Raw genomic sequence first — 15,539 nt, 5'->3', positions numbered from 1 at the left:
TTCCTTCTCTCCAGAGACGCTGCCTGGCCCGCCGAGTTACTCCCGCTTTTTGTGTCTTTCTAAACTAAACCCGTGGTCCCCTCTCAACTCCATCCAAGGACCCAAACAGATTTTTCCAGGTGAGACAGAGGTTCACCTGCACCTCCTCCAACCTCATCTATTGCATCCGCTGCTCTAGATGTCAACTTCTTTACATCGGCGAAACCAAGCGCAGGCTCGGCAATCGCTTCGCTCAACACCTGCGCTCAGTCCGCCTCAACCAAACTGATCTCCCGGTGGCTGAGCACTTCAACTCCCCCTCCCACTCTGACCTTTCTGTCATGGGCCTCCTCCAGTGCCACAGTGAGGCCCACCGCAAATTGGAGGAACAGCACCTCATATTTCGCCTGGGCAGCTTGCAGCCCAGTGGTGTGAACATTGACTTCTCCAACTTTAGATAGTTCCTCTGTCCCTCTCTTCCCCTCCCCCTTCCCAGTTCTCCCTCTATCTTCCTGTCTCCACCTATATCCTTCCTTTGTCCCGCCCCCCTGACATCAGTCTGAGGAAGGGTCTCGACCCGAAACGTCACCCATTCCTTCTCTCCTGAGATGCTGCCTGACCTGTTGAGTTACTCCAGCATTTTGTGAAATAAATACCTTCGATTTGTACCAGCATCTGCAGTTATTTTCTTACTAAACCCGTGGTCAGGATGGAACCCGGAGCTCTGGCGCTGTGAGGCAGCAACTGACCGCCATGGCCGCCCCTTGGAGAGCGCAATAATTCTGCAGGAAATATGTAGGGAAAAAAACTGCAGATGTTGGTTAAAATCGAAGGTAGGCGCACAAAATGCTGGAGTAACTCAGCGGGTCAGACAGCATTTCGGGAGAGAAGGAATGGGTAACGTTTGGAGTCAATAGACAATAGGTGCAGGAGGAGGCCATTCAGCCCTTCAAGCCAGCACCGCCATTCAATGTGATCATGGCTGATCATTCTCAATCAGTACTCCGTTCCTGCCTTCTCCCCATACCCCCTGACTCCGCTATCCTTAAGAGCTCTATCTAGCTCTCTCTTGAATGCATTCAGAGAATTGGCCTCCACTGCCTTCTGAGGCAGAGAATTCCACACATTCACAACTCTCTGACTGAAAAAGTTTTTCCTCATCTCCGTTCTAAATGGCCTACCCCTTATTCTTAAACTGTGTGGCCTCTGGTTCTGGACTCCCCCAACATTGGGAACATGTTTCCTGCCTCTAACGTGTCCAACCCCCTTAATAACCTTATACGTTTCGAGACCCTTCTTCAGACTCACCTGTGGGGGAAGTGTTTGTCGAGGGGGCATGTTGTTCGCAGGTGGCAGAGTCCCAGACGAGTTGAAACGGGTGCAGCTTATCGGCGGGGATAAAAGGGACACTTGAATATTCATCACAGTTTATCGTTCCTTTCATGTGGTTTGTTCTTGAGTTGTTGCCGGAGGGAGGGGGGGGGGGGGGGGAGGGATGAGGTATGGTACCAAAAACAACGGCAAGGATGCATCTTAAACTGGCAGCTGCATAAAAACATAGAAAAAAGGCGATGAATGTTCACTGCGTAACGCAATGAAATCCCCGCTTCTTCAAATTGATGGTGCGTTTTTATCTTGAAAGAGAGAAACATATTGTTATTTTTAACCGACGAAAGAGAAGGAGGGTGGATGTAAGTGAGTGATATATTTTAAACCCCAGGTCCGCTGACTAGATGGAGATTTATATGCAATTGCGGGTTAAGAACTAAAACGCAATATAAAGCATGTTTGAACTATTTATCTCACTAACCTTTAATGTTTTCTAGAATGATCGTTTCCGCGAACTGTGCTTTTGTTAGGGCTGATTCTCCCCGCCCAGCTACCGAACAGATGGGTAAATCATGTGAAAATTAATAAGTCCCCAGTGTGTTCATCAATCATTTCTGATCTGTCGGTCGCTTTCAATAGACAATAGTCAATAGGTGCAGGAGGAGGACATTCGGCCCTTCGAGCCAGCAACGCCATTCAATGTGATCGTGGCTGATCATTCTCAATCAGTACCCCGTTCCTGCCTTCTCCCCATACCCCCTGACTCCGCTATCCTTAAGAGCTCTATCTACAGCTCGACAGGGCGACACGGTGGCGCGGCGGGTAGAGTCGCTGCCTGACTACGGGCGCTGTCTGTACGGAGTTTGTACGTTCAACCCGTGACCTGCGTGGGTTTTCTCCGGGTGCTCCGGTTTCCTCCCACACTCCAAAGATGTGCAGGTTGGTAGGTTTAATTGGCTTGATACAAAAATATATATTTTAAAAAATTGTTCCTAGTGTGTGGTAGGAAAGTAACTGCAGATGCTGGGACAAATCGAAGGTATCACACAATGGTGGGGTAACTCAGCGGGACAGGCAGCATCTCTGGAGAGAGGGAATGGGTGACGTTTCGGGTCGAGACCCTTCTTCATTCCCCATATCCCTTGATTCCATTAGCCCCTAGAGCTCTATCTACCTTTTAAGTTCATCCAGTGAATCGGCCTCCACGGCCTTCTGTGGCAGAGAATTCCACAAATTCACAACTCTCTGGGTGAAGAGGTTTCTTCTCACCTCAGTTTTAAATGGCCTCCCGTTTATTCTTAGACTGTGTGGCCCCTGGTTCTGGACACCCCAAACATTGGGAACATTTTTCCTGCATCTAGTCATTTTTAATTTTGTACATCTGGTAGACTTCATTGGTAGACTGAAGACCAAGAAATGCTGACAAAGGCTCACGATCTGTACACAAGGTCAGGTGTCTCTCCAGCGGTAGTTGCCTTTTCACTCCAGAGGCAAATCCTAGTGCCTCTGAATTGTTTTCCTGTCATCAGTGTTTATGGTGCCAGCACAATTGTCCCTTGTTGATCATCATCCATTTAAAAGTGCTGGAATAATTCAGCGGGTCAGGCAGCATCTGTGGATCTACTCTAGCATTTGTTTCCAATTTTTTGAAAACCAGCATCTGCAGTTCCTGGTGCCTCCATCAATAATTTCAACGCTGGTTTTATTGAAAGAATCACACACAAATTCCAATTAGCTTTGCAGTTACAAAGACCCCTGTGCCTTCCTAGAATCTTGCAAAAGTCATATGATATTTAGTGTACTTAACCCCAGTTCAATTTTATCTTCCTATAATAACTGATATAATGGTGTTAGTTATAACAGTGAAGAAAGCCAATGGAATGTTGGCCTTCGTTACAAGAGGAGTTGAGTATAGGAGCAAAGAGGTCCTTCTACAGTTGTACCGGGCCCTGGTGAGACCGCACCTGGAGTACTGTGTGCAGTTTTGGTCTCCAAATTTGAGGAAGGATATTCTTGCTATTGAGGGCGTGCAGCGTAGGTTCACTAGGTTAATTCCCGGAATGGCGGGACTGTCGTATGTTGAAAGGCTGGAGCGATTGGGCTTATATACACTGGAATTTAGAAGGATGAGGGGGGATCTTATTGAAACATATAAGATAATTAGGGGATTGGACACATTAGAGGCAGGAAACATGTTCCCAATGTTGGGGGAGTCCAGAACAAGGGGCCACAGTTTAAGAATAAGGGGTAGGCCATTTAGAACGGAGATGAGGAAGAACTTTTTCAGTCAGAGAGTGGTGAAGGTGTGGAATTCTCTGCCTCAGAAGGCAGTGGAGGCCAGTTCGTTGGATGCTTTCAAGAGAGAGCTGGATAGAGCTCTTAAGGATAGCGGAGTGAGGGGGTATGGGGAGAAGGCAGGAACGGGGTACTGATTGAGTGATCAGCCATGATCGCATTGAATGGCGGTGCTGGCTCGAAGGGCTGAATGGCCTACTCCTGCACCTATTGTCTATTGTCTATTGTCTATAGTACAATTGCAGGTTTTGGTAAATGTGTAACATGGTATTGTACCAATGTCTAGACAATAGACAATAGACAATAGGTGCAGGAGGAGGCCATTCGGCCCTTCGAGCCAGCACCGCCATTCAATGTGATCATGGTTGATCATTCTCAATCAGTACCCCGTTCCTGCCTTCTCCCCATACCCCCTGACTCCGCTATCCTTAAGAGCTCTATCTAGCTCTCTCTTGAATGCATTCAGAGAATTGGCCTCCACTGCCTTCTGAGGCAGAGAATTCCACAGATTCACAACTCACGCTGTATCTCCAAAGCAAAATAAAATTAAAGTAGACACAAAATGCTGGAGTAATTCAGCGGGTCAGGCAGCATCTCGGGAGAGAAGGAATGGGCGACGTTTCGGGTCGAGACCCTTCTTCAGACTCCTAAAACTTAAAAGTGAAGTCGTTCCCTTGCCGTGTAGAAGAAATACCGTTTGATTAAAAACAGTTGGCTGGTATAAAATCCACACTATGTTAAACATTAAGGATCGGACGTTAGAATTCCTGTGAAGTATAAGAAAATAACTGCAGATGCTGGTACAAATCGATTTATTCACAAAATGCTGGAGTAACTCAGCAGGTCAGGCAGCATCTCGGGAGAGAAGGAATGGGTGACGTTTCGGGTCGAGACCCTTCTTCAGTGTGAAGTATTGTGAAGTATTGGCTCCTTCCACACCGGCTTTGCATTCGTCCTGACAAAGGCAAGGAAAGTAGAACTGGCCCTTCAATTTTGCTCCACAACTATATTTCACAATGCGCTTTACTTCAAAGGGTGTTGGTGGGGGGGGGGGGGGGGGTGGGGGGGTGGGGGGGGGGGGGGGGGGGGGGGGGGGTTGATGAAGGCAGGGTTTCAAGGTACTCTCAATAACATATCTGTTTGCAAATCCAAATGAGGATTGAATCCACAGAGACCAATCAAGCAGATGGTTTAGAAATGCTAAATGGCTGCAGTCAGTTTCTCCATGTGATGCAAAGTTTTCTTTGAACTTTAATATTATTGTACTTAATTGATGATAAATGCGTTTATTAAGTTAGTGTGGCCACATTACATTGTACTTCCTTGGGCAGGACGAGACGACAGAAAGCTATTGAAAGACAAATAATGTCCTGGGAGTTATAATCAAGAACTACTTGGACTCCACATGTTATTGTTTAGAACTCACTTAACGCACTATTAAACAAGAGTTCTGAAGGCTTTGGTGTGTTGTGAGTCAAGGAGATCCTCACAGATTAAGTAGATATTAATCACACCAAATGACATTGCAAACTATTTTAACGCTGAGGTATAATTTTTCTGAGTCATCGTGGATTTTTAGAGATTGTGGAAGCAAATGTCGGCTTTCCAGTAAAAATTGGCACATGAATTATAACAACACTGACCACTAAGCCACAGCGATTGGAACTTGCAAGCATAAACCCCAAAAACATAGGTGTTTTTAAAATGATTAGAAGATGGGTAAAGTTGTTCTAGAAAGGGACTTTCTAGACAATAGGTGCAGGAGGAGGCCATTTGGCCCTTCGAGCCAGCACTGCCATTCATTGTAGTATAAGAAAATAACTGCAGATGCTGGTACAAATCGAAGGTATTTATTCACAAAATGCTGGAGTAACTCAGCGGGTCAGGCAGCATCTCAGGAGAGAAGGAATGGGCGATGTTTCGGGTCGAGAACCCTCTTCAGACTGATGTCAGGGGGGCGGGACAAAGGAAGGATGGAGACAGGAAGATAGAGGGAGAACAGGGAAGGGGGAGGGGAAGAGAGGGACAGAGGAACTATCTAAAGTTGGAGAAGTCGATGTTCATAACACTGGGCTGCAAGCTGCCCAGGCGAAATATGAGGTGCTGTTCCTCCAATTTCGGGTGGGCCTCACTATGGCACTGGAGGAAGCCCATGACAGAAAGGTCAGACTGGGAATGGGAGGGGGAGTTGAAGTGCTCGGCCACCGGGAGATCAGATTGGCCAATACGGACCGAGCGCAGGTGTTGAGCGAAGCGATCACCGAGCCTGCGTTTGGCCATTCATTGTGATCATGGCTGATCATCCACAATCAGTAACCCGTGCCTGACTTCTCCCCATATCCCCTTGATTCCACTAGCTCCTAGAGCTCTATCTAACTCTCTTTTAAATTCATCCAGTGAATTGGCCTCCACTGGCCTCTGTGACAGAGAATTCCACAAATTCACAACTCTCTGGGTGAAAATTTTACTTCTCGCCTCAGTTTTAAATGGCCTCCCCTTCATTCTTAGACTGTGTGGCCCCTGGTTCTGGTTTAGTTAAGAGATACAGTGTAGACACAGCCCCATGCACGCACCAAGTCCACGCCAACCAGCGATCTGCCGTTCACTAGTTCTATGTTATCCCAGTTTCACATCCTACCCGCTGGGGGCAAATTACAGAAGCCTATTAACCTACAAGCCTGTGCGTCTTTGTAGTGTGGGGGGAAACCGGAGCACCCGGAGAAAACCCACGCAGGTCACGGGGACAACGTAAAAACTCCGTACAGACAGCGCCCGTAGTCGGGATGGAACCCGGGTCTCTGGTGCCGTGAGGCAGCAGCTCTACCGCTGTGCCATCCCACAAGTTACGGGATACCAAGAAACCTGTGGAAGAGCACTTAGGATGGCAAGAGGTATGTACTCTATGAAGGTCTGCATTACAAGATGATTTAAATACAGAAGCAAAGATGGCGGTCACGGCGGTAGAGTTGCTGCCTTACAGCGAATGTAGCGCCGGAGACCCGGGTTCCATCCAGACTATGGGCGCAGTCTGTACGGAGTTTGCACTTTCTCCCCGTGACCTGCGTGGGGAGGGGAAGGAGGGGAGGGGGGGGAGTGGAGGGGAGGGGGGGGGGTTTGGAGAGGGTGCTGCACCAATGCAGGAGAGATTTGGGCCCAACGGGTCCACTTGGTTTAGTCTCTTTTAAACTTTGCCTCTCTCAGCTCATTTAGGCCATTTAGAACTGAGATGAGGAAAAACCTTTTCAGTCAGTGTTGTGAAGCTGTGGAATTCTCTGCCTCAGAAAGCAGTGGAGGCCAATTCTCTGAATGCATTCAAGAGAGAGATAGATAGAACTCTTAAGGATAGCGGAGTCAGGGGGTATGGGGAGAAGGCAGGAACGGGGTACTGATTGTGAATGATCAGGCATGATCACATTGAATGGTGGTGCTGGCTCGAAGGGCCGAATGGCCTCCTCCTGCACCTATTGTCTAAATGGAGTCTTGATTAGTACGGGTGTCAGAGGTTATGGAGACAAGGCAGGAGAATGGAGTTTGGGGGGGGAGATACATCGGCCATGATTGTATGGCAGAGTAGACTTGATGGGCCGAATGGCCTAATTCTGCTCCAGTCACTTATGATCTTATTCCTCATAATCTTTCCTATTCATGTACCTATCTATGTGTCTTTTAAACATCAAGACTATTTGGTAATGAGATAAGGAGAAAATTCAGAGAGGAGGGAATGAATTTTCAGAATTCTCCACATGTGGAGGTTCAGTCTTGTACATCACCTGTCTACAGGTGCTGCCTGACCCATTGTGTTCCTCCAGCACCTTGTGTTCAGGATACAGAGAAATACGATCAAGTGTCCTACATTTACATTTATATATCTGTGCAATAAACAATAGTTATTATAGATAGACAGAAATGCTGGAGTAACTGAGGTCAGGCAGCATCTCTGGCGAGAAGGAATGGGTGACGTTTCGGGTCGAGACCCTTCTTCAGACTGATGTCAGGGGAGGGGGCGGTACAGAGGTAAAATGTAGTTGGAGACAGTAAGACTGGTGAGAGAACTGGGAAGGGGGAGGGGATAGAGGCGGAAAGAAAGGGCTACTTGAAGTTAAAGAAGTTCATACCGCTGGGGTGTAAACTACCCAAGCGAAATGAGGTGCTGTTCCTCCAATTTGAGTTGGGCCTCACTCTGACAATGCAGGAGGTAGGGTTGCCAACTGTCCCGTTTTAGCTGGGACATCCCATATTTTGGGCTAAATTGGTTTGTCACTCACGGGACCGCCCTTGTCCTGCATTAGGCCCGGACACAGTAGGTCGCAATGCTGTAAGTCCTGACATTCTAGGTCCCAACATTTTAGCTCTGGACAGTGTAGGACCGGACAGTGTAGGTCCGGACAGTGTAGGCCCGGACAGTGTAGGCCCGGACAGTGTAGGCCCGGACAGTGTAGGCCCGGACAGTGTAGGCCCGGACAGTGTAGGCCCGGACAGTGTAGGCCCGGACAGTGTAGGCCCGGACAGTGTAGGCCCGGACAGTGTAGGCCCGGACACTGTAGGCCCGGACAGTGTAGGCCCGGACAGTGTAGGTCTGGACAGTGTAGGCCCGGACAGTGTAGGCCCGGACAGTGTAGGCCCGGACAGTGTAGGCCCGGACAGTGTAGGCCCGGACAGTGTAGGCCCGGACAGTGTAGGCCCGGACAGTGTAGGTCCGGACAGTGTAGGCCCGGACAGTGTAGGTCCGGACAGTGTAGGCCCGGACAGTGTAGGTCCGGACACTGTAGGCCCAGATAGTGTAGGCCTGGAGGCCCGGGCACCGCCTAACGGAGGTTGCGTAACAACCTGCCTCCCGGCCCGGGTGGCCGCCATTGGTGGAGCGGGAGCACGTGGCCGCTGGCTGGGTGAGGTCACGTGGGGCGCGGGGCGGTGACGTCACCTTGTTCCTTATTTGGGAGTGAGATAGTTGGCAACCACAGGAGGAGGCCCAGGACAGAAAGGTCAGATTGGGAATGGGAGGGGGAATTAAAGTGTTGAGTAAGAGTCAGAGTCCATGAGAAGTTACTATTGTGTTGCTCTGTGCAGGAAATACTTTTGATAAATTATGTAGTCTTTGCATGTTCAGTTCAATTTGTCTGCTGCACAGGTCTATCAGCTACTGCGGAACACCTGTGTGGTGTTTTATGTAGACATCTATTAAGTGATATCAGATGCTAAGGTTTTAAAACTTTAGGATAAAAGAAGGAAATCAAAAATCAATTTCATGGTGTTAAATTTGTCTTTTAAGATTTTCTGAAGAAGATTGCGATGGAAACAGTAAGTCGTGCTTGCATCATCAAACGCAGTCTCAAACTAAAGTTGTTACAGAATACTGGAGGGCAAAATTATTTATAGAAAGTAATTAAAATATAGTGCCTGATGTGGCATCATTAGAGAAAGGATTAAGAATGGAATTACGATTACATAGAATAGAGTGAGTTACAGGTGAGGAAGGGTCTCGTCCCGAAACGTCACCCATTCCTTCTCTCCACAGATGCTGCCTGTCCCGCTGAGTTACTCCAGCTTTTTGTGTCTATCTTCGGTTTAAACCAGCATCTGCAGTTCCTTGCTGTGATTAAACAAGCCATCAGCCCAGTTTCCATGCCCAATATTGTGCCAAGACAAACTCTTATCTGTCTGCATGTCATCCTCTAAGGCTCTTGTACAGCCCCTGTACAGGGCCCTAGTGAGACCGCACCTGGAGGCGCATTCCCAATCTCGTTGTACCCCTGGGTACAATGACAATAAAGATATATTATATTCTATTGTATTGTACTGTGTGCAGCTTTGGTCTCTAAATTTGAGGAAGGATATTCTTGCTATGGAGGGCGTGCAGCGTAGGTTCACTAGGTTAATTCCCGGAATGGCGGGACTGTCATATGTTGAAAGACTGGAGCGACTAGGCTTGTATACACTGGAATTTAGAAGGATGAGAGGGGATCTTATTGAAACATATAAGATTATTAAGGGATTGGACGCACTAGAGGCAGGAAACATGTTCCCAATGTTGGGGGAGTCCAGAACAAGGGGCCACAGTTTAAGAATAAGGGGTAGGCCATTTAGAACTGAGATGAGGAAAAACTTTTTCAGTCAGAGAGTTGTGAATTCTCTGCTTCAGAAGGCAGTGGAGGCCAATTCTCTGAATGCATTCAAGAGAGAGCTAGATGAAGCTCTTAAGGATAGCGGAGTCAGGGGGTATGGGGAGAAGGCAGGAACGGGGTACTGATTGAGAATGATCAGCCATGATCACATTGAATGGCGGTGCTGGTTCGAAGGGCCGAATGGCCTACTCCTGCACCTATTGTCTATTGACCTGAAGTGTCCACGGCTGCTTCTGCAGTGCACAGTCTTTGTGGACCGCAAAAAGAGTTCAGAGAGCGTTCTAACGACTTGATTTTCGTCCCGTTCATCTATCTACACTCTAAAACTCTCGTTTGTTTGTTTGTTTGTTCCTGAACTGCCGCCAAAACGGTCCACGATAGCGCGACAATTTTATTTTGCTTTGGAGATACAGCGTGAGTTGTGAATCTGTGGAATTCTCTGCCTCAGAAGGCAGTGGAGGCCAATTCTCTGAATGCATTCAAGAGAGAGCTAGATAGAGCTCTTAAGGATAGCGGAGTCAGGGGGTATGGGGAGAAGGCAGGAACGGGGTACTGATTGAGAATGATCAGCCATGATCACATTGAATGGCGGTGCTGGCTCTTAGGGCCGAATGGCCTCCTCCTGCACCTATTGTCTATTGTCTAAAATACCATTATTGTATCTGCCTCCACCACCACCCCTGGCTGCGCGCTCCAGGCTCCCACCACCCTGTGCACAGCTCCCTTTAAACGTTACCCCTCTCACCATAAACCTATGCCGTCTAGGATTTGATATTTTCATCTTGGGAAAAGGTTTCAACTGTCTACCCTATCTATCCTTCTCAAAAAATTGTAATACTTCTATCAGGTCTCCCCTCAACATCCAGCCTTCCAGAGAAGACAATCCAAGTCTGTCCAACCTCTCCGTAGCTAACACAATAGACAATAGGTGCAGGAGGAGGCCATTTGGCCCTTCGAGCCAGCACCGCCATTCAATGTGATCATGGCTGATCATTCTCAATCAGTACCCCCTTCCTGCCTTCTCCCCATACCCCCTGACTCCGCTATCCTTAAGAGCTCTATCTAGCTCTCTCTTGAATGCATTCAGAGACTTGGCCTCCACTGCCTTCTGAGGCGGTGAATTCCACAGATTTACAACTCTCTGACTGAAAAAGTTTTTCCTCATCTCCGTTCTAAATGGCCTACCCCTTATTCTTAAACTGTGGCCCCTGGTTCTGGACTCCCCCAACATCGGGAACATGTTTCCTGCCTCTAACGTGTCCAACCCCTTAATAAACTTATACGTTTCGATAAGATCTCATCTCATCCTTCTAAATTCCAGTGTATACAAGCCTAGTCGCTCCAGTCTTTCAACATATGACAGTCCCGCCATTCCGGGAATTAACCTAGTAAACCTACGCTGCACGCCCTCAATAGCAAGAATATCCTTCCTCAAATTTGGAGTCCAAAACTGCACACAGTACTCCAGGTGCGGTCTTACTAGGGCCCTGTACAACTGGTGATGCTTCCATCAGGTCTCCCCTCAACATCCAGCCTTTCAGAGAAGACAATACAAGTCTGTCCAACCTCTCCGTAGCTAACACGCTCTAATCCTGACATCATTCTGGTGAGGCAGCATCTCGGGAGAGAAGGAATGGGTGATGTTTCGGGTCGAGACCCTTCTTCAGACTGATGTCAGGGGGGGGCGGGACAAAGGAAGGATATAGGTGGAGACAGGAAGATAGAGGGAGAACTGGGAAGGAGGAGGGGAAGAGAGGGACAGAGGAACTATCTAAAGTTGGAGAAGTCGATGTTCCTACCGCTGGGCTGCAGGCTGCCCAGGCGAAATATGAGGTGCTGTTCCTCCAGTTTTAGATAGTTCCTCTGTCCCTCTCTGTCCCTCTCTTCCCCTCCTCCTTCCCAGTTGTCCCTCTATCTTCCTGTCTCCACCTATATCCTTCCTTTGTCCCACCCCCCTGACATCTGAAGAAGGGAATCGACCCGAAACATCACCCATTCCTTCTCTCCTGAGATGCTGCCTGACCTGCTGAGTTACTCCAGCATTTTGTGAATAAATACCTTCGATTTGTACCAGCATCTGCAGTTATTTTCTTATATCATTCTGGTGAGCCTCCTCTCTTGGTTCTTGGTCCTCCAAAATATTCCAAATGGAATTTAAACTGGAGGTGGTGGAGTATGGACAAGTGAGAAGGGCTTCTTGGAGAAGAGGAGCTGCCCTCTCCAAAGCCTCCACATCCTTGCAGCATTGGGGCCACCAGAACTGCACGCAGTACTCCAAATGCGGCCTAAAAACAAAAGTCGTACATAGCTGCGTCATGAATTCCTGACTCTTGTACGCAATGCATCAACCAAGAATACCATCAAAGGTATTTATTCACAACATTTCTATTCAATTTCTTCTTTCTATTAGTATGAAGAACAGTTCCAACCCGAAATATCACTTATCCAGAGATGCTGCCTGTCCCGTTGAGTTACCCCAGCATTTTGTGTCTATATTCAGTGTAAACCAGCATCTGCAGTTCCTTTACACGAAACATCACCAATCATAGTTCTACAACTGAATTACCCAGCACTTTGTGTCCTTTTTTTTTTGAAAAACAGCATCTGCAGTGTGGTGTGCCTGCATTTACAACAGTGCATGTTCTGGTTACTAAGGCAGGGCCAGCCAGATGCCCAGACCACAATCCCTGTGCACAGACCTGTCTGTGCCTGCATTTACAACCTGTTGAGGTTACTGGGGCAGGATATTCCCTGCATATAGCATTGCATCGTGAGGTTTCCAGGGCACACAGATCTGTGCCTGCATTTGCATTGACTACATTGTTTGGTGAGGTCCATTCCTTGCATGGAGACCTGTGCCTGTATTTCCAGCATTGCATGGTGAGGTTACCAGGGCATACAAACCTATGGCTGCAGTATGCAGCATTGCATGGTGTGGTGGGCAGGACATTCAATATGATCATGGCTGAACATCCAAAATCAGTACCCCGTTCCTGCTTTGAATTGAATAGGTTTATTGGCCAAGTATGTGCACATGCAAGGAATGTGCCTTGGTGTTCCGCTCGCAAGTAACAACACGAACATACAGTAAACAATTAAGAATAAAGCATAAAACATTATAGTTTAAACATGTGAATGAAATAAAATACCAGAGGAAAAGGAGGCTACAGACGTTTGGTTATTGAGTAGAGCTAGTACTGGTGGAAAATCCCTTGATTCAGTTAGCCCTAAGAGCGATGCATGTTGAGGTTGGAAGGACAGGACATTCCCTGCATACAAACATGTGCCTGCATTGGCATTGGCAGCATTGCATGGTGAGGTGAGCAGCACATCCCTTGTATGGAGACCTGAGCCTTGTATTTCCAGCATTGCATGGTGAGGTTACCAGGGCATACAGACCTGTGCCCGCATTTATATTTGCAGCATTGCATGCTGAAGTTAGCAGGACATACAGACCTGTGCCGGCATTTGCATTGGCAACATTGCATGGTGAGGTGGGCAGGACATTCAATGCATACAGACTTGTGCCTGCATTTGCATTGGCAGCATTGCATGGCGAGGTGGGCAGGACATTCAATGCATACAGACTTGTGCCTGCATTTGCATTGGCAGCATTGCATGGCGAGGTGGGCAGCACACACCTTGCATGGAGACCTATGCCGGCAATTTGCAGCAATGCGTGGTGATGCTGCAACCGTGGAGCGATGATTGACAGCGGGCGCGAGGTTGCCATGGGGACGCGCGCCGGGCCGGGCCTGAGCGGTCAATGCGCGGCGGCTGGGCGCGGGGGGCGGGGCTCAGAGAGGGCGGGGCAGGGCTCAGCGGTGACGGCCAATGCGCGGCGGCTGGGCGCGGGGGGCGGGGCTCAGAGAGGGCGGGGCAGGGCTCAGCGGTGGCGGTAAATACGCGGCTGTTGGGGCTGAGCGGGGGGCGGGGCCAGGCGCGGCGGTTGGGCGCGGGGGGCGGGGCCAGGCGCGGCGGTTGGGCGCGGGGGGCGGGGCTGAGCTGAGCTGAGCGGGCGGTGGGGCCGGGCGGCCAATGCGCGGCGGCTGGGCGCGGAGGGCGGGGCCGGAGCGGGGGGGCGGGGCCGGGCGCTGGCGTCCAATGCGCAGCGGGTTTGCGCGGCGGGAAGGCAGATCCAAGATGGCGGAGCGGAGCCGAGGGCCTGAGTGAAGGAGCCCTGTTGGGGGAGGACTGGGCCGAGTGGAAGATGAAGGAGGCTACAGCTTGCGGCGGCAAGGAGAATAAGGATGAAGAAGAGGAGGGCGGCGGCAGGACGGGGAGGAGGATGCCGACGAGGCCGCCGGTGAGCCCGGAGGATGCGGGCCGCAGCAGGAGGAGGAGACTGGGCCGGGGCTGCAGGGCGGGCGGCGAGCGAGGTGAGGGCGGGCGCCGACGTCACCCACCCCCGACGTCACCCCCACCTGACGTCACCCTGGCCCGACGTCACCCTGGTCTAATGTCACCCACCCCTGACGTCACCCCCTGATGTCACCCACCTCGCTGCTCACCCACACCTGACGTCACTTGGCACCGACGTCACCCTGGCCCGACGTTACCCATCCCTGACGTCACCCTGGCCTGGCGTTATCCACGCCTTGTCATCGGTATCTGGCGTCACCCGTACATGACGTCATGCAGACTCCGTGAAGGCAGGCAGACGGGAGGGAGCTGGGGCCGTGCTGACGTGACTCCCACCCTACGTCACCCCATCACCACCCTGACACAACGTCACTCCTACCTGATGCCACTGTCTGACGTCACCCATATTTCACCTCACACATATATGACATCGTTTGTTTGAGCCGAGGCTGCAGGCTGGGCGGGGAGCGACCGGGAGGGAGCTGATGTCATCCGCACATGACGTCACTCCAACGCTACCCATACATGGCGTCATCCTGGTTAGACATGATGTCACTCATGCACGATGTCACTCATGCATGACATCACTCATACGTGACCACACTCGTACATGAAAGATGGAATGGGTGACATTTCGGGTCAAGACCCTTCTTCAGTCTGAAGAAGAGTCTCGACCGAAACGTCACCCATTCCTTCCCTCCTGAGATGCTGCCTGACCCGCTGACTTACTCCAGCATTTTGTGATACCTTCGATTTGTCCCAGCATCTGCAGTTATTTTCCTACACTCATACATGATGTCACTCATGCATGATGTCACTCGTACATGACCTCACTCATCACAACATCACTCATTCATGACGTCACTCGTACATGACGTCTCCCTTGCCTGACGTCACCTTGGCCTGATGTCATCCAGTGTCTGATGTCACCCCCTACAAGTCATCGCCAGTGTCTGACACCACCCCACACTTCCTGTCATCCGTACGTGACGTCGGCCAACGTTACCCCTCCATGACATCAATCATATATGACGTCACCTTCGTACCTGCTGTCATCCCCATACCTGTGCATCCCCATGTCTGACTTCACCCCCCCTCCACAACCTGACAGCACCCCAACTTGATGTCACCCCTACATGAAACCACCCCTGGACCACTTCATACCCGACGACACCCCCATGTCTGATGTCACCCCCTACGCCTGTGAAACCCCTACCTGTCATCACCCCTGACCTGACATCACCTTCCCCCCTGCCTGAGGTCACCCTCTCTTCAGATTTAATAGGAACCTGAGGGGCAACTTTATCACACAGAGGAACGAGCTGCTAGAGGAGGTAGGTAGTTGAGCCAGGTACTATAACAGTACTTAAAAGACATTTGGACAGGTACATGGATAAGAACGGTTTAAACGGATATGGGCCAATTGCAGGCAAATGAGACTGTTAGATATCA

At 49.8% G+C, this 15,539-nt stretch overlaps 1 protein-coding gene across 3 annotated transcripts in view; it reads left to right on the top strand.

Annotated features, from left to right (window-relative positions):
* The first annotated feature begins 13,851 nt into the window (after window positions 1-13,851).
* The window catches only part of etaa1a (ETAA1 activator of ATR kinase a), a 30,118-nt gene continuing 28,430 nt past the window's right edge, over window positions 13,852-15,539 (top strand). For 2 of the 3 annotated variants that reach the window (XM_078405672.1, XM_078405673.1), the window contains exon 1: window positions 13,852-14,104. In XM_078405672.1, the coding sequence (XP_078261798.1) occupies window positions 13,936-14,104 (169 nt within the window). In that variant the 5' untranslated portion in view covers window positions 13,852-13,935. The remainder of the gene's footprint in view (window positions 14,105-15,539) is intronic. The other variant, XM_078405674.1, reaches the window with a different exon arrangement.

This window comes from Rhinoraja longicauda, chromosome 9 (assembly GCF_053455715.1).
Source record: "Rhinoraja longicauda isolate Sanriku21f chromosome 9, sRhiLon1.1, whole genome shotgun sequence".
Taxonomy (NCBI): Eukaryota; Metazoa; Chordata; class Chondrichthyes; order Rajiformes; family Arhynchobatidae; genus Rhinoraja; species Rhinoraja longicauda.
The sequence above is the reverse complement of the archived record's forward strand: the minus strand, read 5'-3'. Positions and strand labels throughout refer to the sequence as shown.